Here is a 24,564-nt window from a genome sequence, read left to right as displayed (position 1 = left end):
AGGTTGCAAAGCTCCTAGAAATCTTTATAGTTTTCAAATTTATTTATTAGGCAGGAAAAAATACAAAAATTCCCGATATGAAATCGATTTTTGCAGTGTTTTCGGCAGTTAAAATAAAATTTACCGCACTCTTCCACCTCTTATTTTTTCCTTTTTGTTTTAGACAAGTAAAAATGTGGCATTCCCGCTGGGTGAATTTTAGCAAAACAAAATAACATGTCTTTGGTCTTTTTATCGTGCGGAAAAGAAATCATAACGTACGCAATCGCAGCGAAAATCCCAGACATTTTCCTCAATCATTTGAACACACTGTAAAATTGGCATTTTTCAATAGAACTGTCGTCTGCAGGGGAGAGCAAAGGGAGAAAATCAGGTATAATAAAAGCACCTCACGAGACTGCCGCTCGGGGTCGCTCGCTACCTCTCACACACATATTATTTACGCTCTCTCCTGATGACCAGCGAGCAAGAGGGTGTTTTTCTTGCTCCCCCACTTACGTGTATGTGGTGCATGTGTGTGTTTTCCAACATTTATTTATTGAGTCACGATCTATGAAATCAACCAAAAGCTCTTAGTTGTGGAACAGGCAATTTTAATTTTCAGGGTTTCAACCCCTTTTCCACCCCATCTAAAATGGTAGAAATGCACGTTTTGCAGGTTGAAAGCAATTGGACGCATCTAACTGAGGTTGTAAACAATTTAAAATTGCTTAAATTCAATCTGTTCAATCATCCCTTAGAAAGCAAATTTAATGCTAAGACCTACCCGAAATTGGTTGGAATAATTTGGAAAAAAATACCTGTGTTCCACTGATTTTAAATTTATATCGATTTCATTCTCTTATACTATTCCTTTAATATTTAATTTACATTCGCAACATTCACGTAAATTTCGTGTTGAGTCTTTACTAAATCTTTAATAAAAAATGCAGAACCCATTCAAGTAATTATTGTATAAGATGAGATTGACGTGACACTGGGCGAAATTCGACAGCCGCGTACGCAGAAAAGTTGTGATGCAGGTTGACACACTTCATCTTCAGCCCGGTTATGATCCGGGAATGATTATTGTTGAGCAGGCCAAAACGGGAGCATTCGCGTGTCTTATAATTTTGTGCGCAGGCGGCGCGCGGTGGCCGTTGGCGGCGGCGGCCGAGCAGGCTGGGTGAGTGTGCACCAAGCAGGCGCCGCAACGAGCACATCTCCGACCGCCGGCCGACGCAACGCACTCACACACTCATCAAAAGGTCACGCAGCCAGGTCAGTCAGCAGCGCCGTATTACTCTTTTCAATTTGTCTCCTCCGTTCTCTCTTAATTGTTCCTTCTCCAATGGAAACAAATTGCATGTACTTTAATTGGATTTTGCAAAGCAATTTGGATTTTTGGAAATGATTTTGTCTTTAAATGAGGAAAAGCTGAAAATTTTCAGGTAAAATTTGCGAGAAAATCGGCTTGAAAGTTTGCATGCTAATCAAGCACTGTCTCCCTACTGTAAAATCACGATTTATTTAACAATTTAATGAATTTTTCCTTCAAATTCGTATACTAATGGATAGATCGCGACGAAAGGAATCGAAATCAAGTGAAAACCCATTTTTTTTAGAAATTTGTTAAAATGCGAAATTTAGCTGTTCCATGGTCCTGATTTCAAAATTGTACAAACTGTTGCAACATTTGTCCTTAATTGTTGGCCTACGTAAATCATTACTTTAAATTAAAGAGTGACAGTATAAAATTATTCGAATCGTTAATTGGATGCAAGAAGCAGTTGAGCGATAAACAATTTGCTCTACAATTTGCAATAAGCAAAAAACGACCCTATATGCTACAGTAAATATTCGAATTTTCTCCAAAATTTCCATCGCTTTAGTAAGGAGACTCTCCTTACGCTTGAGCAAATTTTCTTGGCAGATTTCGATTCCTCTCGTCGAGATATGTCCAACAGCGTTTTAGGGAAACTCTTTTTTCGTGAAAAAAATAGGATTTCAAGTTGGGAGACAGTCCTCACTATTTCAAAAGCATGCTAACTTTGCAGCCACAGTCAATTTTGGCTTCAACTGAGTTCACGCAATGGCAAAAGGAATTTTCTAGGCTCTTACATTATCAATCCTTTAACTGCGTTTCAAATTGCAGATGTGTAAATTAAAATTATTATCCTCTAAACTAAAAATTTCTTCTTCAAACAGAAAATATTCCGATGTATTGCAAATGCTTACAACCATATACTCAAGAAATGAAAATAAAATCACCATTGTATTGTATTATTTTTCAGTAAAAATTGTAAAAAAACCGCCTTCATCCCAGACAGACAATCAGTATAAAAACCAATTCTCAATAATAAAATTTAATTCGTGAAAACACCACGAATTCGATATTTTTTCCTTTGCGTAGCGTGAAATATTAAAACTATGATGTCAACGAGGATGAAGTTCTTTATTTTCAATTACCTCTGAAAATGGAACGAACCTCGAGTGAGAATTTCATTTGTAGAAAACATTATTTTTCAGCGCGGCATCAAGGGAAAGAAGTGTTATAAACAACCTCGGCGAAAGAAATTGAGGGAATTTGCAAAACGCACATTCCAGATGTTTCTCGCTCCTAAAAACGATGCCATTCTGTTCCAAGTGCCACTCTTCCTTTGCAAATCTTGTCTGACACAAAGTATGCGCATAAAAATCTAGCATTTCCCTTTCAACTGCAGCTGGAATTTATATTAAATACGAACTGTCTAAATTGCTGCAGACATCAAATTTACATCCACAACACGCAAGAAATTCGGCTACAATTCTAAATTTACTCGCTCTTTGGCCACAGCGTTTTGGTGCAAATCAAACAAACTTTTTCCCTATGTATACATTGTATTTGAAGAGTCAATCTACTTGAATCAGGAAACTTCTCTCGTTTTTGCCATTTGCCTCCGACTCAATATTGGCTTTGCATTTTGGAATACATGTACGCTGCTCACGTGGGAGGTTTTTTTTAAATACCTTTTTGGCGAGGAATTCCGATCCGACCGCAAGTGCTCGAGAGAAACATCCATCGAGCAGCGTCTGCACTTTTTGAGAGCATTTCGCTCTCGCGGCAGCATAAAAACCGCGCCTCCGTCAATGTCATTGATTCGCCGACTAAATTGAAACTCGTTCTGGATTCCAGCCGCGAAATGACCAGCTCCGGCCTTCTCGTGCAATTTCTCTGCATCCTGCTGCAAGGTACTCGTTGTTTTCTTTTTCACGCGCGCAATTAGCTCTATATTGTCGCCGCTTTTTGCTGACCATTTCGTTGCAGGCGTGCTGCGCGGAGGCGCCGACGAGAACGAGTACCGGCTGACGCGCTTCTTGTTGCGCGATTACGACGCCTCGGTGCGACCCGTGGAGAACAGTTCGCTGCCGCTCACCGTCACCTTCGGCATTTCCCTGCACCACATCATCGACGTGGTGAGTAAGAAATTTGTACGGCTTAACGCCGCGCGGCACGTGGGCAGCAAGCCTCCCTCCCCACTCGTATTACTAATTTTGAAACAGCAATCAGCGGTGATGGCGCGATTAATTGCCACAATTAGTCGCGGCATTTGATTGGCTCTGAAGCCTTGGAAATAAAAGTTGCAAGTTATTAGATTCGCGCGAAATGAAATTTCAGCCGTGTGAACAATTCTGTTGCTTAATTACGCATCCTCCGGGCGCGAGAAAATGCTCAAACTTAACATTTCCTGGAGTTTAAATGGCATTAAACCCCTCTTTGACAGTCAAACGTCTCGAAACTTAATTTGGTTTTCCTCCAGGAGAAACTGAATTTAATGCCCGTGCAACGCCTCATTCGAAACATTTAATTAAACCCGATTAGGCAGAAATAAATTTATTCCTTTCCCCCCACGTAAACAGGAAGGGTTTCCAACGTGACAAAAATAATTTGAATATATTTAGGACACCCACGCAGGAGGAACTTTAAAAGGGAGGATTTTGTCGTAAGAACGGTGGTGACACACGTCTCGTCACTTATTCGTTTTTATTTGTGCTTTCCACTTCGGCAGTCGATCGATTTTAACGCCCGGGGGTGATTCAAAATCGTTTGCAGCAGGAATTTCGTTTTGCAGATCAAGCACTTTTGATGAGTCCTCAGGGGCTCTAACAGAAAGTTCGTAAAACGTTACTTTGCCTTAAAAATTAACCATCAAAAGATGAACAGCAAAATTTAATCTAACGTTTTCTAATGCTCACTCTCCAGAGGAGGGAATATATGGTATTAGTTGAAAAAATTGTATTTGTTTTTTGTTTTGAAGTGTAATTTCTTGAAAATAGTAAGGCACCCCCTTTAACCCTTTAGCTGGTCAGGGGAGGTTAGGAAGAGTCAAATGATGGGTACCCCGAGATTTGGAGTTGAAAAAATTTGTAAAATACGAGAAAAGGTTAAAAAATTATGTTTTTTAGCTTTTTCGGGTATTGAAGCGTGATTTCTTGGAAATAAAATAGAAAAGCACTCTGATATTTTCACACAACTTCATTCATTTCAAAATAAAACTTTTAAGGATATATTCAAATTTCCAAAATCCTGATCTCAAATACAAAAAGGTTGATTTTAAACTGAAATTACCTTTGTGCTTGACCTAGGACATCAAATTTGGTGTCCATTCTATTGAGCTTGGCGAGATAAATCCAAATCATACCTTATTTTTGAAATTGCGCCACAGCGAGATGAGAACAACTGAAGTTTGAAAGCTTTCCAAAATCATCCTGTTAATAATAAACCTCACTTTTTGAAGCTATGCAACGCGCTCAGCATCAATGCCAAGCAGGTTGCCTATCTTAATTTCTCGCCTGCCTCAATCCGCTCTAATTATGCCATCAGGACGAAAAGAACCAAATCCTGACGACCAACTGCTGGCTGACGCACGTGTGGACGGACCACCACCTGCGATGGAACGCGTCCGAGTTCGCCGGCATCAAAGTGGTGCGTCTGCCGTACACGCGCGTTTGGAAACCCGACGTCATCCTCTACAACAAGTAAGCCTTCAAATTTCACCGCAAGCCAATCCTCGCGGTTTCGTGTGCGCGCCGCAACTTTTGCGTCGTTAAACATAGTTGGCATTAAAACTTTGACTGCTGAGTTCGTGTGATTTCATCCTCTTTCCCGATATTTTCTCTTGCTCGCAGCGCTGATTCGCAGTACAGCAACGCGGTGATCAACACAAACGTGATCGTGTCTAGCGGGGGCGAAGTGGTGTGGCTCAGCCACGGCATCTACCGCAGCTCGTGCGACATCAACGTCGAGTTTTTCCCCTTTGATGTGCAGAGCTGCCAAATGAAGTGGGCCTCGTGGACCTACGACGGCTATCAGGTCAGTTTGTTTGATCAATATTATAGAGAAATTGGAATGTTGTATTAGTTTAAGTGGCCAAAGACCGGATTATTCAAACGAAGGCTAATTTGTTTTTATTTTTGTAATATCCCTTTTAATTTAAATTGTGTAAGATCCGCGTGAACAAAAGTGAGGTGATTATTTATTTATTATAAATTACGCAAAACAGCATTAGGATCCCACCTCAAAAATTTACACCAGCCCTGCAATTTTAATTTATTACCAAATTAAAAATAAATTATCCTCTCTTTGAATAATTTACGTGTCAAATCCAGTCTTTAGCCAATTAGCTAATAAAACTCCTTATTTTGCTACCGATTGTAGCTAAAGTCTTGGTCTATCGATTTATGTTTGCAGAATTACATTAAAAGTTGATTTAATTGCGAATGAATCATTAGAAATTATTTGCTAGAAAATCCTCGACGCTAATTGGCTGACGCAATGCGCATGTCAGCAGCTCATCACGTGATCTGCTGACATCCGCGTTGCATTAGCCAATCAGCGTCGAGGATTTTTTTAGCAGAGCCTTTTGCTGCTGATTGGGGTGTTTTCACTCGCTGTTAAATCAACTTTTAATAGAAATTGGTAGATCTCTTTAGCTTCAAGAAGACACCAAATAATTGATTGAATGGATTCTTTTGGGCGAAATTTATCTGTTTAATGCCTCTCTAATTACAATTACAAACTTTTGTGGTGAAAAATTCGCTTGAACATCCTCTTTAAAGCTCACGTTGGTTAGCTATATAGTTGCTAATTTCGCGCTTTGCTGCCTTTTGGTTTTCCATCTGTCGATTCTTTCGGCTCCGTTAGCGCTCAAAATTGCACTTTTCCATGATGATGTCCAATGATCGAATTTTTAATTGGTAGCATAGATTTCCACGAATTTTTTGTTTCGACACAGAGAGAGCGGAAAAAGCCTCGGGATTTAAATTCCTTTGCTATTTCGAAATGTCAGACTAGTCAAATAACATAGAAATTAAAACTCTCACGGCCAACAGTTGAGTGTAGCTCCTCTCACGCTCGACTTTTCTCTCTCTCTCTCTCTCTGATCAGTATATTTATTTCATCTGCCCGTTTTTCCCGTGACGAGAGCTGTATATATCCAGTTACGCAAACAACGTGGATTTTTAATTCTAAAACATTAATTTTATTTTCTTTTAAAAATCACAAACGCCTACGCGTGGTTTGTAGAAAAAGCAGGCAACGATATTGCCGCTGATCTATCTTTGGAATCGTCAATATGCGTGCCAGCAGGTGCGTGCGTGCCGTTTTTGTTCTTGCAAACAAGCGAATCTCGTTAACGCGCCGTCAAACTGTCGTTCAAGTGCAATTAGCCGTCTCGGTCCGCCCACCACCTGCCGGGTTTGCGAACTAGACACCTACCTGCAAACTTTGCCAAGATGCTTTGCTGGAATGATTGAATGGACCGAGCGAAATGAGCTAATCTGCTTTTAAACATTTGCGGCACGTGGGCGAACGAAATGCCGTCGATTCAAAGAAACACACTCCCCCGAGTGCCTACACGTCTATTCAAACATAAACTTCTCTCGCTGCTTAATTACGCATTAATTATCAAGCCTGTGTTGAGGAATTTTGATAGATTGACTCTATTTCAGACCTAACTTGCTATTGTGCTTAACAACCCGCGAAGCATTGTGTACCAAATTAACTCTCCCCCTCGCTGACGCACTTCTTGTTGCGCCAGAAACTTTTCACTCACTGCTCAATTTGGCCTGGAGCCAGGAACAATGCATTTTCAGCCGCCATGCATCGAGATTTACATTTGCCAGTTCCGGAAATTCGTCAACATTTCTTTTACAATTTCATTGCTACGGTCCTGTTCTCTCGTGTTCGAAAGTCCAAATCCCCCTCGCAGATTTTTTCTCAAAGTGAACTGTCGTCGCCGCGATGATTTCTTAGGTTTTGTATTCATTCGACCTTTTCAGACAAAACAGCACATTGTTCAAACTTGGCAGTAACCATGATGAATTTTAATGATAAAATTTTTCAACAAAACTACGTGATTTTGGACTTAAAATTGCGGTAATAAATCATCAGACCAAACAAGGAAACTATTGAGATGTTTTCAAAAGTAGCAGTATTATTATCCCTGTTTATTTGGTTATTTTAAATATGAATTATGGAGATTCATGAACAATAATAATAATAATGACAAAAATGACAAGCAGTATCGAAGGATGGCTGATATTTTTCGATTAGACTATTTTAACAACCTTTGGAAACAATGATTTCATTAAAATAAGTTTGAATTTTGTTTGATTGCAATTTTTGTTTGTTTCAAACATCTTAATTTATTTAATAATTTCAATTTTAAGTAGATTATAAAAATAACTGATCCCCAATGACAAAAATGAAGCTAGATTACCTATAGGTAAGAATATTCTTAAGGGCTTTATCATCATCATCATTACTGAACGATAGCCGTTGTTAACTCAATTCCAACATTAAACTCTCAAAAAATTTCCCTTCTTTGGGACTCCATAGCTCTCTAACACCAAAAAGAGTTTCCTTGTACGGGAATCCAGGGGTGCGCAATTCATATTCAGAAAAAAAACACCGAAAGATGGACCAATAAAATCCATCTATAAGGATGGATTAGGATCAAAGCACTTTTTTACGAGGCAGAGAGAAAAAGGGCCATCCCAAGTTTTTCAACTAACACCGATTCTTCTCGCTTGTGTTATCAGAAAGGAATATATATCCGCGAGATTGACTTTAAGGGGGGCGAGTGTGTGCAAAGGAGGCATTTTTTGCTCGCCTGAGTGGAATTACGGCGGCGCTTTCTCTCTTTTCGTTATGGTTGCCGCGGGCAGGGACAAGAGAGCATGTCCGTCTGCCTGTCAGTCCGAGTGCCGTGCCTTCTTTGCCCAGTTCACCCGGTGCGCCGAAAGGGGTGGGGGCTGCCTCGCATTCCTCGCGCGCGGCGGCCGGTAATTCGGTTCGTTTGCGAGCATTCCGACGCACAAGCCAGGCTAACGCTAAGCCCTTTGACGACGTGAAATATTGTTGCGACACAAACAGCCGCCGACTTCATTCCGATGTCTCTGGCCCTCTTGTTTTTATTTTCATTCACGTGCCTTTTTGCTTCTTCCCGAAAGGAAATATCGCAGAATATTTTCTCTTCATAAGTGAGCAAAAGCCGCCGCCGCCGCCGCACTCTTCCTCTTGTAGATGTTCCCGAATCAACTCGTTCTCTCCCAACCCCGTGATATAAAATCAGCTTTATGTAAGGAAAATGCGATCAACGTGATCACTGGGGTTGGCAATTTTAGACGGGTTTTCAAAGAAATTGTTATTACGACCACAGAGAGTGATATACGATGAAATCCAGCCCAGAACTGAGTTTCTCGTAGCGAAAAATCAAAAAGTGCCTTATAAACAATTAAATCGAACTCTTATGGACCATAATACTGCATTAATTTCATGATAATGTGTACACGACTGTATTAAATTATGCTGCCTTGTGCAGCTATGTATAAGCACCAGCCGTTAATTCTTCGGAATTGGCTGGACTTCCAAAGATTACAAATAAATATTATTCTTTAAAAAAAAATCTATGAAACGGCACCAAAAACGCTCTGAAAAAGTTAATTTAACTCGAAATTTCCTCCCTCCGTGGCACGGGGTGGGGCTTAGCCCCAACCATGATCTTGAAAAGTCGAAATGAGTTATTTTTAAAACAAATTTGGGTCAAGTTTCTTGAAATCTGCACTAAAAATGCCATATCTGAAAAAATCTCGATTTTCTGGGTGCGAATTTTATTCAACTTTGACCTCATCGATGTTATCCACGTCGATCCAGGCAAACGTTATGTTATAATTTTCTGAAAAAATGCCTTTTCAAATTTTGAGCCCCTGTAAAATAGGAAATTTTAGGGCACGACATAAGTCTACTAGGGCAATTTCCAGTAAATTACATTCAAATCAGAGAAACCATGCCAACAGGGTGTCGACAATACTTTATTCTACCAAAAAATTAAAGAAAATAAACTTTTATGGGGTTTTTGGCGGCTTTTAAGATTTTTTAATTGTTAGTTCACTTCAGAATTTTTAAATTGCGTGACTCGTGCATATTTTGTGTTCAAAATAGTCGATTCTATAAAATCGCTAACCCCATGCAGTGATCACCAACGACTGTTTCCTCTCAATCTCGAACAAAAATATCCAAATGCTTTATTCTTATGCTCGCGTTGTCGCTGAGATTTATTCTGCGAAAAACAGCACAGAGAAAGTTTTTTGCCCACTCATCAAAACACAGTCGAATTGCCATTGCGAGTTGAAGGGCTGATAAAAAGGAATGATAATGGCGGCGTGTTTCAAAGTGACACTGTTGACGTTGGTTGAAAGTCGTGTGCCGAGTAGTTTGCGAGCTTTGCCCGGCGTGTGCTGTGTGTGCGGTTTGTTTTGGCGGCAAATCGAGGTCGCGCGCCGTAAATTTTTAACGGGGGTGCATTAGGCGTGTGTGGCAGTTGCCCTCCAACTCTGCACTGCAAACAGATTATTGCCGCGCGCGCGCAATTAAAGAGCGTAAAAGCGTTTGATCAACCCCCTCGAACGCCCGACCCATACTAAAAGACTCGCCTTTTACGACAAGTCGTGTTTAGCCAAACAGCTTCAGACGAAAATGCGACAAACTTTATCTTTTCCTCTCATTTCCGACACACACACACACACACACACACACACACAGCGAGGTGCTTTGAGCTCTTCCGTTTGTGGCGGAATGAAACACTTGCTGCCAGACGTGTTTTAGTTTGGTATTCCAGGTTTTAATCAAAAACATGCCCCGAGGATGTTTAGGTGTGCTCGAATAATTATTTTAATGCATTCCCCCATCAAGCCGCTTTTGTAGCAAACAAACAAACAGTATACATTATTCAGAATAGAAATGATGCAAACAGAAAATAAAGGGGCTATACGAATAATAATTAATTGAGGAAGTTAAGATAGATATCGTGCCAGTCATTTCGTGGAAATATCACTTTCAAACTCAACAAGGATTCAATTTTTTTTAATTTTCATAGGCTTTAAATTGATGATTCAGACATTTTGCAATTGTTTCATCGCTGATTTTGATTTATCTCATTGGTGCATGCCTTTATATTGGGCCAACTTTGCAGTAGTCATTAAAGACCGCCTTTGACGACGTTTCTGAGCACACCAATCGATTCTTGAGGGTCGAATTAGGTAAAGTGGGGATCTTTTGCCGACCAAAAAGTCCAGCGCGACGTGCGAACTTTTTTTTCCCCGCCAGAGCTGGCGGGATGTGACAATTTAAGAAGTCATTCGTACAGGCGGTCTCTCTGCAAGTAGTGCTCAAACAACCTCTGACGCATGCGCAGCTCTCGCATTCATATTGTTCTGGCGGGAAAAAATTCTACTTGTGCTACGCTCGTCGCTATGCACTTTTTGGTCGGAAAAATCCCTCTTTACCTAATTCTACTCTCAAGAATTGATTGGTGTGCTCAGAAAATTCGTCAAATATGGTCTTTAAATATATTAAACATTCCGGTAGGCTCACCATACTCAAACTTGGTACCCAATTCACTCCGCTGTAAAGATTCAGCCTTTTTTATTTTTTCCTCTTTCGTAGATGATTTAAATTTTTTAGTATGAATTATGAGAAATGTTCTCATTATAACAGCGAAATACAGGCCAACCTTTCAGTACTCAGACATTTAAAAGAAAAAATAAACGCTTAAGAAACTCCTCCTTGCTTATCTTTATTTAAGAGTTGGAAGTAGAGAAGAGGCAGTTATTTCGGCTATTTGCTTTTATGACATTGAGCATGTAACAGATTATTTCATAACAGTGCTGCACACACAGCACAAACCACGGACATGTGTATAATTCTGCGGGTGGGAGCTTATTCATCATTTCTTGTTTCTTCACTGAGGCGAGAACGCATCTCGTCGCGCCTATGGTGGCAAATTACCAATTTTGTTGGAGTGTTTCGCCCAGCTAGAGTTTTGGTTGCGTTTGGAGAGCGCTCAGCGGCGACTGGAATGTCAGTGGGAGGATTTCTGCGAGCCGTTTTGATTAAAAGTCGTCTCGTTGCTACGAATTTCGGCTGCCTTTGACGGCGTATAATTTCATCGAGACCCACGCAATTAATTATTTGCGACTGCCAAGCTTCGAACTCGAAACTTGAGCAACTCCCTGCAGCGTATGATCTTTTAGCAAAGCTGGGTGTACCTGTTCGAGCCGTCGGTCAATAATCACTCATCTTTCCTAGAAACGCCAGGTGGTGAAAGAGGCCTTATTAAGACTAGCAAAATATTTACTAACATCAATGTTCATGTGGATGGGTTTCTTTCTCGTCCTCTAGATTAGCAGATACTTTACTGGTCTGTATATTTAGATGTTGTTTTGTGCGTCCCAAAAGAATAAACACACTGTTTTTGGAGCAGTAGTCGGTTTAGATTGATCTACACGATTTTTTCATGGTAAATATTTCCTTAGAGTCTCTGTGCGATAACAGATGTATATATATAATGTTAAAAACCAATTATTTATTGGGATATGAAATACTGAACTGCCATGGCAGTCTTATCAAAATTGTTATCGCCAATAAATCTCTGGTTGTTTAAGCCATAATAATTACAAAAACTGCACACCGCTCGATTCGTCTCAACCTCCCCTAGATAACAATCAATTTCTCACACACAAAGCTTTTCATTTATTTATAAAGAGAAAATCATGCGGGAAGACAAATCAAATGGTTTGTGCTCGCTTGATAACCAATGAAAAAATGACCGTCTAAAATGAATAGCATATTTTAACAGTTTTCTATTGACTTGAAATAAGTGCGGAGACAAAAACGTTGCTGTTTTCCCGACAGAAAGGTGTGAGAAAAAGAGAGACTTTTCGTGCGAAGGCAAGGGACAACTTTTTTGATCGTCTTTTCATGTTAACGCGAGTTTTGTTGCTACTCGCTGCCCGCGGCGTCCAGGCCCTTTTATTGGATTTGCATCAGACTCTGTTGAGCGCAGAAAGCTTTTTATGAATAAGTCGCGCAGTCAAAGGAAATACAGATCGACAGTTGTTTTCCGACTGACTGCAAGTGATGTTTAAAGATCATTCATATTCTTCGAAGTCGAACGATCGCAGTGATGGAAAAGTTTGTAAGCAAAGAAGCACAATTTTTCGAAGATGGAAAAGTTGTGTCGGGAGCGGGAATAACGAGATCGTTAAACGCACGTACATCATTTCTCGCCTTATTAGGTTTCGCTTTGATTGCTCGACAGGTGGACCTGGTGAAGCAGACGGAACATGGCGACGTGAGCAACTACCAGCCCAACGGGGAGTTCGACCTCGTCAGCTTCGAGGCCGAACGGCACGTGGTCATATACTCGTGCTGCCCTGAGCCCTACCCTGACATCACCTACACCATCCGCATCCGGAGGAGACCTCTCTTTTACGTCTTCAACCTCATTCTGCCCTGCATGCTGATCAACTCGATTGGTAAATACATAAGTAATGTTATTGAAACTAGTTTGTTGAATAGTTTGCTAGCTAAATTTAATATTCTATTATCTAAATTTGTTAAAATATTATATTATAATAGAAATTCTGAACACCTCTGCTGCGGTGGATCAATTCTACATAACATAGGAGCCGAGTTAATAATTTTTAATGTCGAAAAATCGCGTAATGCGACATTTCAAACTTTGGTTTTCGAGGTCCAGGCGGGGCCTTATGGGCCGGATAGCACAGATTTTGGTACCAATTGACGCCCCTCGGTGAGGTGCGTTAGACCGGGTTCGAACAATTTTTTCGAAATTTTGCGAAAATTTACAGGCCGAATTTCTGCCGGCCATATTTCTGGTCCAGGGCACATAATTCGAAAAAATAAACCTTCAATCAGCGCGAAATTTTTCTGGGATAATTTTAAGACAAAACATGGGTCAACCCGATCAAAATCCTAGGAGGAGATAAATTTTGTAACTTTGAAAAACGTGATTTTTGCACTTTTTCTATGGGAAATCGAATATTCGCGATTTTTTTCTTAATGGAGATTTTACCAACTTCAACGCACGTGCAGGACCATTACCGGTCTGGAAACCGATTTTCAGATTTTTGACCCCATAGAAAAATAAAAAATATTTTTTACGGTTTTTTGGCATTGCGTGACGCCTAATGGTTTTATTTTTGTTTAAATTCGGCCGTTCATCCGATTGTCGACCTCGACCCCTCATCGGACAGGTCTCGCACGGCGTTTCGACCTGGGGTACCCTTGTGACCTTTTTCAGGGCACCCCGACCTGAGATTCGCCTCCAGGCCGGTTTTTATTGCTTTTTCAGCAATTTCGAGCACATTATTTGGCGATACTCTGCAACTAATTTTCACCCTTGCCTGTGACAGACGTTCCTCAGGTTGCGCGACCTCGGAAATATTTTTGTGGTTTTGCCGGCTCAGTCGCTTATATTTGGATCTTATTTGGTCAATTTCTACCTCGATGCAGACAAGAGGCGGAAGCCACTTGTTTTATTTTATATTTTGCAGCAGAATTTTAACAATGTGGTTTAAAGTTATGCACGCTGATGAAAGACTTTTAAATTGCAAGCACGTGTTTACGCACAACAAACCACAACAGAGGCTGTTGTTATTGTTAGCCTTTAACAAAAACACCGGTAAACACGACGGAACGGTTGAACGGAGACCCTGGTAGGTAACCTTGGCCAAAGACGCGCGGGTTCAAAGGTCTGAACTGCTCTATTTATTTGCGAAAGTAACGAGAGACAGAGTCGCCTCCTTGATTGTGCGGCGGCCACGGTCTGCTGATGTTGTTTCTGCTGGTTCAAAGCAACTGTTGCTTTGAAGTGCACTAGTGCCGCGCCATGCTTTTTGGAATTCGGCGCGCGCGATCAATTAAGCGTGGAGACCTGATGATTCGGCGGCCGCGGCCCGAAATAGCGACGAGCAGCTCTCTCTCGCGCGCGCGTCCGTCGCCATGGTGACCGAATTTTGCTTTTCCCGCCCGCGGCTCGCACCTGTTTCGATTTGATCAATTGTTTGCCCGCCCGACTGCCACAAACACACTCGCCCGCCCTTTCACGCTTGCAATTAATTTTCTCGCAAACTTTTCCCATCTCGATCCTCAGTCCTCAGCGCCATCGCGTCTCGTTTACTTGACGAAACGCCTGCCGACGAAACAAACGCCCCTTTTCAAATTCCAGAACCTGCTTGTCTCGTCACCTGTCCGCAGAATTTGACATGCCCTCAAAATCAAAGTACTCTGCTTGGAATATCGCAAGTAGAAAATGTTATGTTCTGACACGTTTTGAAAAATGTAATTTTAATCAAAAACCCTTAAAACATTTCTAAAGAGCGAAAATCACGGTTCGCAGGATGGTTTTGGTGGTGTTAAGATATTCTGACCAAATTCACACCCAAGGAAAATTTCATTTTTGCGGGTTTTACGAGACTTTTTTGGCGAGTTTTGAGAATAAGTTGATGCAATTTAAAACTCGACGGATGCGTTGACCTCCTTTCGTCAAGCTCGATCAAATGAACACCAAATTTGAGATTATCTGCCAAGGTCAAAGGTCACCAAGGGTCATTTTAGAAAATATCCAGATGATTTTTGCGATTTGGGAAACTTTAAAAAATCCGAAACGCCCCTCAAAGTGACCTCAGGGTACAAAAAAATCAAGGTGGCATTCGGCTTCTTTAAAATTAAATTTTGAATTTAGAAAAACACAAAATTTTGGAATTTTTGCAAATCTTGTGAGCGTTAAATTTTGGGCTCTAACTATCAGAAATGCAAAAACTGCACGCCATTCGACTCGGCTTGACTTCCCCTGGTGATCTCAACAGTTTTTTTAGGTGCTCATCCATCAACCCCGCTGAACCATATTTTCATCATTATTGGAGATCCCTTTTTCCTGGTTCCTTTTTGTTAATTTATTTTTTGTGAAAATATAAAAAAACAGCCAACGAACCAGCTGAAGAGGTATTCTTCGTTGATTTCCAGCCCTGTTGGTGTTCTATGTGCCGTCCGAGAGTGGCGAAAAGGTGACTCTTGGCATTTCGGCGCTGCTCTCCATGACCGTCTTCCTCATGACCATCCGAGAGAGCCTTCCGCCGACAGAAAAGACGCCGCTCATAAGTAAGTTCTCTGTAATATGAATTCCCGCCCACGGCAAACCATGCTTCCGCTCGTGTGCGTTTCATTCGCCTTGCTTCGAGCTAAAAATTTGAATAAAACGATCACATATCCCTCTGTTTGCTTTTCTCATCGGAAGTTTCGCGAGGCAAAAGTTGTTCACTTTGTTTGAAGACACGACTGCGCTGATTGATCCTCATTCGATTGTTTGCTCATCGTGATATGCTCCTTTAAACCATGAATTTGCTCTTTCAAAGAGCAATTCTGGAGCAGCATTTAAAGACCGTCTTTGACGAAGTTTCTGAACACACCAATCGATTCTTGAGGGTTGAATTAGTTAATTTAGGTAAAACGTCATATATTCCCTCTAAAAATGGAGTGCAAAAAGCAAAAAAGGAGCCCCTAACGCAATTTCCACAGGTATGTACTACGGAGTGAGCATCTGCCTGGTTTCCTTCGCCAGCGGGCTGAGTGTGGTCACCCTGAACGTGTACCACAGAGGCGTGCGAGGTGCTGGTGTGCCTAAACTGCTCAAGCGACTCGTGCTCGGTCCTTTGGCACGCATCGTGTTCGTCCACTTTGACATCGCTGAAACGCCCAGTTCCGTCCACCAACCAACCCAAGCCCCTGTCCAGCGGTACAAATCGCAGGTAAGATTTTTATTTTTCCAAAGGGAAATTAAACATACCCCCGAAATGCTAAACTTTCTCAAGAATGTTGAATATAATTAAAACCAGGCTTCATCCTCGTTGTCAAATTAAAGAGAGACGAATAAAGAGAGAGAAATAAAGAAGACGAATTTCTCTTTAATTTGACAACGAGGATGAAGCCTGGTTTTAATTATATTCAACATGAAAACAACCTCGAGTGGTCGCACTTTTCAAATATTGAAGAACAGGTACAGGCCTGATACCGTAAGTCTTTACAATCAATATGTCAAAAGAAATTTGAGGACAACAAGAATTCGAGAACAATTTGAATTTCTTGTGAAATGTCGGAAAAACGAAGTGTATCCAAAGACCCTGCGCATAAAAGCTCCATCCGCTATCTCTTGGGATCCAAGGATTGGACGCGTTCTAGAAAGGGCTAACAAGTCGATTGTAAGAATAGCTGTAAGCAATGCGAGGAAACAGTGGACAGAGTCCATAAAGGAGGAAAACGATATTTGGACAAGCCTGCAGTTTGAATTACAACACGAAGATGCCAGGAAGTTGGATAAAGAGGTGGAAAGAAAATGCAAGGTGGAAAAGGAGAAGCAGCGGAAACGCAAGTCAAAAAAGCTGGAAAGACTGGAAGAATTTAAAGAAGGCCGCAACAATGGAACAAAAGTAATCAATCTGTCAAAAAGGAGTTTGACACAGGTAGAAGAGAATTTGTTGTCAAGGGGATTAAATTTTAATCCGACGCCAAACTTTCTGCCTCGATTGGACTACATTACGGCAGTTGAAGCAGCCACGAAATTCCTCCAACCAGAAACAGCGTTAAAATGGAAACAAAAAATTGCGAATGAACTTGGAAGGAAACGTGAAAGGAAGGCGAATTTGAATCCGGAAGAAAAAGAAGCCCTTAGTTCCATTCGACAAGATTCAGCAATTAAAGTGCTTAAAGCGGACAAAGGTGGAAATACAGTGGTTCTGGACGCAGAACAATACAGGGAAAAGATGTTGGAGTTGTTGAATGGTGGAGAATATGCTGAATTAAAAGAAGATCCCTACAAAGGACTCGAGAGGATTTTGAAAAAGGTGTTGAAAAATGCGAACGCAGCACATCCAGAAGAACTGAAGTTGATAACACCAGAAAGCAAACACCCTCGAGCAACAGCAGTTCCGTATAAGACTCCACATATTTATGGGCTACCAAAGGTACATAAAGACGGAGTTCCCTTGCGACCAATTGTGAGTACGATTGGTTCAGCGTTTCAACCACTGGCTAAATTTTTGGTGAAAATGATCAGTCCAATTACAAATGACAGTGCTATTAGCATCAAGAATGCAGAGCAGATTTTGCCGATGATTAAGTCAATGAGCTTAGGAAAGACGGATTGTTTTTGTAGTCTGGACGTAAAAAGTCTATTTACATCGGTGCCAAGAGACAGTGTTTTGAAAATCCTGAAAGAAAAGTTAATGCAAGATCACAAGCTAATGGAGAGAACATTGATTCCGATTGATACGTTATGTGAAATGGTAGATTTTAGCATGAAGTCAACATACTTTATTTTCGAAGGAAAATTTTACAAGCAGAAGAAAGGTCTGGCGATGGGTTCGTCACTGTCCCCGGTTCTCGCAGAAGTTTTTATGCAGGATTTTGAGAGAAAATGCTTGGAGAAATTCCGAAAAAAACCGAAAGTGATGTGGAGGTATGTGGATGACTATTTGGTAATTTATGACCAGGCATGTTTTCCGATAGCCGAGTTCTTGGATAGCTGTAATAGTGTACATCCTGACATAACTCTTACATTGGAATTGGAGAAGGACAAGTCAATCGCCTTTTTGGATATGTTACTAGTACACGAACAAGGCAAAGTCAAACTGACGGTGTATAGGAAGCCAGGAAGTGAAAATAGTTTCTTGCAATATGACTCAAATCATAGTTGCGAAACAAAAATGGCGGTGGCACTGAACATGTTTAGACGGGCACATGGCTATTGCAGCGACAGTTTGAGTTTGAACCAGGAGATAAACACGATTTTTGGTTTGTTGGAGAAGAACGGATATCCGAAACAATTCATCAAGAAGGCATACCGGAAGTGGATGAGAAAAAGAGAGGACAAGGAGGAGCAGGTGCATTCAACGTCGGTGGTCGTTCCATTTGTGAGGGGGTTTTCTGAAAAATTTAAAAACTTCAGCAAGAAAATCGCAAATGTGAGGGTAGTTTTCTCAAGTGGACTTTCCCTAAGAGACCGGTTGATGCGCGTGAAACCTCCATCGGAACCAGTACTTAAAAACTGTATTTATTTAGTGCCATGTTTAGATTGCACGTCAGTATATATTGGCCAAACAAAGAGACAAGTGCAGTACAGATTAGATGAGCATAGGAGAGCCGTAGGAAAAAGCACTGGAAGCTCGACGAACAATGGTCTCCAGTTAGCGCGGCATGCACAGAAAAAAGGACATACGTTTGATTGGAAGAATGTGGAAATTTTGAAGCAAGAAACAAATTTGTGGAAGAGGGTAGTTTTGGAGGCGGTTGCAATGGAATGCTCAGAAAACGTTATTAGTAACCCAAGCCACCTGCTTTGTGATGTGTGGAAAAATATTTTACGCGCTGAAAGGGGAAAATTTAGCTCACGGAACAAAAAGGTTCCCTACCACCTGTGAGATGTGCGTGTTATTTAACAAAGGGGTGGCTTAGAATTTGTTACATTTGGTCTTTGGAGCTTGCCTCAAGTGCCTCATGAATAGGTGGGTGTTTTTTTAAAAATTGTATGGAATTTATATGATTTTAGATGTGACATTATTGTATTGTTTGTTATTTGATTGTAATTGTAACTCATGATTAGGACGTACTTGGTGACGTCGAAACTGGTCGAGAAATAAAGAAGACGAATTTCTCTTTAATTTGACAACGAGGATGAAGCCTGGTTTTAATTATATTCAACATGAAAACAACCTCGAGTGGTCGCACTTTTCAAATATTTTCTCAAGAATGCCAATGATTCTTGTGTTGAAAATTAAAAACTGTCTAATAGGATTGCTTGCTGCCTACTCGCAGCTAAAGATTTGGTCTATCGATAAAAAGTTGATTTAAATTGGTTTCATTGTTAATGAAAAGGCGCAAATCAAAGAAAGTCGCAAAGGCTCTACTCGAAAAATGCTCGACGTACGCTGATTGGCTGACGCTACGCGCATGACAGCAGCTCCTTAATCTAAGTACTTAACGTGTGGCGGATATCAAAATGTGAATGCAACCAAATCTAATTTTCTCAGATTATCTTCTGCCACGCTAGTCACATAACGAAATGATAAACTTTTCATCAAACGTTTCTCTGAAAGCTTTATCTACAGTGTATTCGCAGCTCGAGAGTGTTCCATTCCACAGCTAACGAATGCTGCATGCGCTCGCTTTTCATGGCTTTTGACTCGTTCTCCCTTGACGTTATAGCAGCGAGATTTGCTTAAAGTCTGTCTAGTTGGCTTTGTTTCTTTCCCGGCAGCAATCAGCGCAAATACATACACGATGTTGTGCCGCAGTGCCGAAATGTGCGAACGAGATTGACAAGCAAGCTGCGCGTTGAGTGGGCGGATTTTTTATGCACATAAAAGCTGGGTTCCAGGCTCACGCGACGCACGCATAACGACGCCGGAGAAACGCGAGCGCAGCCTTTTGTTCGGCGCCTTTGTCCTATCTTGTTATTCGCTCGCGTTTTTGCAGCCAGCGAGCCTTGTTTGATCCGAGTGAGCTCATTAATTTTGCCAACGCCGTCCTTACAGCATTTTGCGTATTTTCAACTCAATCCTCAATTAATTTCTCTCTAAAATGTTAAAAAGCCGCCGGTTGAGAGCATAATTTGCTTATTCTGAAAAGGTAACGAGGCGTCAGTTTAGTTCAAAACTAATTTATTGACAGAGTCATGCTACCGCTAATTTTTTTCATTGAACAAAGCACATATTGTATTGCAAAGTTTTGTAATAAGAAGATTCTGCGTTATTTGAAACGTTAACTTGAGCTAGTTGAGCTTTGTTTCATCATTTAATTGCTTAGTGTTGTTTCAACAAGCAAAATTAGTTTTTTGCAATCTTAGCAGCAGACTTATGAGAAGTTTAATCTTATAAGCATCAGTTCTTGTTCCATGCAAGAAACACAAATTAAATATACATCGCTTCAAGTTATAATTTGAATGTTTCCTCTTTTGTCTGAAATAATAAGCTGGGAATTTTTGTAGCTCCCAATCGATTTAATGAGCAAGGAAAATGCAAATTAAATCCATTTGAACTGCTCTTTAAACCATTAAAAACGGCTTAATTCCATGCAAAACGCTATTTTACTCCAATTAAGGGAATTGGGTTCTGTTCTGTTGCCTTTAAAGTTAATATTTTAGAATTTGTTGATGGAAATTAACTTTTTTTGCTAGGTATACGTGGTTGCTTTCTCACTGTAGCCTTTTTTAGAAATTTACAGGGGATGTTTATGAAGGTGTTTTAATTCAAGGGAAACACTAATCCATCCCTTAACTCAATCCACCCCATAAAATCAGAAGTCATAAGTTCATTTGAGTCGAAATCGGCTTTCAGTTCAAATTTCATCAAGGGTTGTTCTAATTCCTGGAAAACCACCTCCAAACAACCCTTTTGCAAACCCCAAAACACAAGCAAACACCAAACCAGGTAGAAATTCGAGTTGTTCGCGTTGATATTTTGGGTGTTTGGGTTGTGAACGCAAAACTAATTACATCCCCAACTACTAGGAACCCCTGCACCCCCTTTAAATCCTCGTTTCACCCCCTTTTCACATGAGATGAATATTTTAAATAATTATATCTTGTGTTAAAGTTTTTTATTTGCTGCTTCTGTTTTCTCAGGTTTGTTTCTATAGTTTAAAATTTTAATAAAAAAGACCGTCTAAAAATTATGGCAGTTCTTTTTTAGTAGAAATGCCAACTAAATTATTTTTTAAACTAGGATGAATCTGGATAGAATAACAATATGACACGATACAAAATGCTCCCCAAATTTCACAACCTCATTGCAAAGCTTATTATGTACATTATTAGAGCAAACAAGGAAAACTGTGTGTTTAGTAGTTTTTAAGGAAATTCATACGAATTCTAATGCAGTTTTTAGGCACATAATTAAATTACAAGGACGAGCAGGGGTTAAGATATTTTAAATAATACCAGCATAAAATCTTTGAATTTCTTGGACCCGACTGAAAATTTTGAGTGTTTTGAATTTTATTTGTCATGAAAGTGACATTTTAAAAATTTTTACATCAGGGTGTTTTTGCACAGCATTTTAATAATTAATATTAAACACGGGCAAAATGTTTTGCTCAACATTTCCCAGGAGAGCAACTCGCGGTCTGGCGGGCGAGGGGACAGCGTGCGGATGGACAAGTGGACGCACCACTCGCACTCGCCGGACAGCGATCACCGCGGTGCCGAATACTCGCCGGAGCGGTCGCCGCGGTTCGTGCCGCGCCGACAGCAGCGCCGCGACTCGAACCCAGGTGACTCTTTTCTCTCAGCAGTCGTTCCATTGTTTTGTATCTGTGTCGCATGCACAAGCGAGCGATTTCAAGAGGAAAAGCCGCTTCTGCTCGCTCTCCCCGCGGGCGCGGGCGGATTAAGCTGGCGCGCGCGATAAAATCGACATGCCCGCTCGCATTTATAATCAGCGGCGGGCGCAGCCTGCCGGCTTGCCTTTTATTTGCCATCGTAAAATTCACAGCCGGCCGCAACCCGCTCTCGCCTAATCAATTTTCCATTACTGTTTTCCCGACGAATTTCCGCCTCTTTTGACCTGCACTGCGGGAACAGTCAATCCGCGGCAACAGATGTCCTTGATCTTTCCACGCAGTATATTTGTTTTACCCCTAAACTCGCGCCAGCGTCTATTGTTTCGAATAAATCCCGGCTCCGAGTTTCCACTCCATTTTATGAACAATATATTGCGCCTCATATTTCGTTAAACTGAGCTCGAGCTTGTTCACAAATGTTAGAGCAGTAAATTTTCAGAAATAATTATTTGTATTTAAATGAAAAATTTGAGCTAAAATAAAATAAATGCAGGATTTCCGTATTTTTAATGATGAAAAAAATCAAATTTCTTGGCATTTATAGGAAAAAATATTTTAAGTTAGCTCGCATATAAATGGAAATGCAAACAATTTCTATAATTCTACTTTTTATATTTTTGAGACAAATTTTTGTGTTCTTTTGTGTTTAAATCGGGATGGTTAGCAAAATATAGCAGCTGCTTGAGCCCCCTCAGGCCTAATCACTCAATCAGCTGTACGTGCGATACAAAATTCATACGTCACGAGGGTTCTGATTCTCATCGATCATTGACAGCACTCGCAATCAGTTGCAATGAGTTCTTTCCCCACCCTGCGACACACTCCCTCTTAAAAATTCACAAAAGCAAATGAAAAAACTGCGGTAAAACGCATGTGGAATGATTTTTTTCTCCTCAACTCACAATCAATCACTTCTGCTACCCTTCCTCATTTCAAAACACTTTTAGAGATAAATTAGAAATAATACGCAGTTTAAACAACTCAAATCATTAAAAAATTTAAATCATAATCAAATGTTTTTTCTCCAGATTCTACCCCAATTATCTGGAAAACTGCATTAAATTTATTTCGACGCTTCTAAAGAACCAAAACATTCCTTAAATCAGGATAGAGCGCTACAAAAAATTTAAAAATTGTAGACCATACCAAATCTCTTGTGGTAGCATCTTTTCTTGTTCTTATATTGATATGTATAAAAATTAAAAATGTTCATAACAAAAGAAAATCCTTTTTGCTCGTGCTTTTGGCTTTTGTGGCAGTGGTGGTGGAAACTTCAGCTTTCTGATTCCGAGCACTAGACGCGCTGCTCTACTAGCTCTCAGCGCCTTTTGTGCGGCTCATCACTTTGAGAGCCCGCCTGGCGCCTACTCCCAATCCAATCCATAAACACACACACTCTCTCACAATTTTGTGCCTTTTCATCACCGGCTTGCCGCGTTGGCGCGGATTTGCTGCAGCAGACAGTCTGGAGGGTCAGTTCCTGCGCGCCCTGCACAAAATCAACGCGGCGATCGAGCGGAACGAGGTGCGCGTGCTGGAGCGCGAGCGTCGCGAGAGCGCGTCGCGCGAGTGGAAGCAAGTGGCGCTGGTGTGCGACCGCGTGCTGCTGTGGGCCTTCCTCTTCACCACCGCCGTCACCACCACTGCCATCCTCTTCTCCAGCCCGCACGGACCCTGAGAAATGGCCGCCGACACGCCCCAAGTCCGGCGACCGCTGCACAAGGGGATGATTAATTGATTAATTAATTAATTTATAAACCGGCCAGGGGTTGCATTTTTTCTCTAATCATCCGGTCCTTTGATGTCGCCGTCGCCGCCGCTGCCGCTTTGCGTGTCTAATCGAAACTTGGAGGGCTTTTCATTTGCTCTCGCTTTGTCGCGACGAAAGCGAGCCAAAGTTGCCCAATTTATCATTCAACCCTGGTCCGTTCCAAGTTTAAAACTAATCGAATACATAGCTCTTGTTTGGTATAGCTTCGAAACCCCACCGTGTTTCAGATAGCATGTTCATGGATATATATTACGGTTAGATGTCGCAGCTAGTGTGTTTGTTGTTCTAATTTAGCGGCTAATTAGGCCATTTAGAACAGAGAGCGAGAGACGCAAACCGATGGCGTCGAGACCGCAAATTGTGTGGTGGCCCGGATATTTGCCTCTAATAAACGTAGTTGTAACTCTAAGTGGCGGTATGCTGGTTTTGTACGAAACAGGTGAAATGGTGTGCCCGAAATATATGAAATTACCTTATAAGATTATCTGGTTTCAACAGTATCGATGCTTCAAGGATATTATTTGCTGGTAGCATTTGACTTATAGGGGTGTGTAAAACTATTTTTAAGATGATTTCTAACAAGTTTGGGCAATGTGTGCTAGAAAAATGAATTAATTTTTTGAAAGACTCACTGAAACCACATTTTCGTATGTTAAATCGATTCTTCGGTGTTCAAATAGTTGGGGTCAATAATTTTTTCGATGGATACATTTTTTGTGACGTGCGATCAAAGGCGCAAAGCAAAACGCACGTTGCTTTGGCGCGCGCAACATTCCTACCCCCACTCAGCTGCTACGCGACAGATGGGGGACGCTTGCGCAGTAGCGACTTAAACGTTCATTTGTTGCGCGCGCCAAAGCAACGTGCGCTTCGCTTTGCGCCTCTGCTCGCATGTCACAAACAATTTTTTGATCGGAAAAATTATTTATAATTATACCCCACCTATTTCGACCCTCAGGAATCGATTGGAACGTGCGAAAATGTGGCTTCAGTGGGTGGATGAGGGATGAAAAAGAGTCCAAACCTTTATGGCTCGTCAGGGGGCATCAAGACGAGTTAAACGGTATGCAGTTTTTGC

The 24,564-nt window shown here is 41.0% G+C and overlaps 1 protein-coding gene across 2 annotated transcripts; it reads left to right on the top strand.

Moving 5' to 3' along the window:
* Positions 1–1,113: 1,113 nt before the first annotated feature.
* Positions 1,114–23,642, top strand: LOC135939184 (neuronal acetylcholine receptor subunit alpha-10-like). 2 transcript variants are annotated; one of them, XM_065483416.1, is made up of 10 exons: positions 1,114–1,260; positions 3,155–3,210; positions 3,287–3,435; positions 4,844–4,998; positions 5,149–5,332; positions 12,621–12,837; positions 15,350–15,484; positions 15,902–16,131; positions 21,484–21,646; positions 23,176–23,642. In XM_065483416.1, the coding sequence occupies exons 2-10, from the start codon at positions 3,162–3,164 to the stop codon at positions 23,391–23,393; spliced, it is 1,500 nt and encodes a 499-aa protein (XP_065339488.1). In that variant the 5' UTR covers positions 1,114–1,260; positions 3,155–3,161; the 3' UTR covers positions 23,394–23,642. The 2 variants fall into 2 exon arrangements, with proteins under 2 accessions (XP_065339488.1, XP_065339487.1); XM_065483415.1 differs by having other exon boundaries at positions 1,131–1,260; positions 23,173–23,642.
* The last annotated feature ends 922 nt before the right edge of the window (positions 23,643–24,564 follow it).

The sequence above is a fragment of the Cloeon dipterum genome, chromosome 3 (assembly GCF_949628265.1).
Source record: "Cloeon dipterum chromosome 3, ieCloDipt1.1, whole genome shotgun sequence".
In the NCBI taxonomy this organism is placed as follows: Eukaryota; Metazoa; Arthropoda; class Insecta; order Ephemeroptera; family Baetidae; genus Cloeon; species Cloeon dipterum.
Note: the sequence above shows the minus strand (reverse complement) of the source record. Positions and strands in the feature narration are given on the sequence as shown.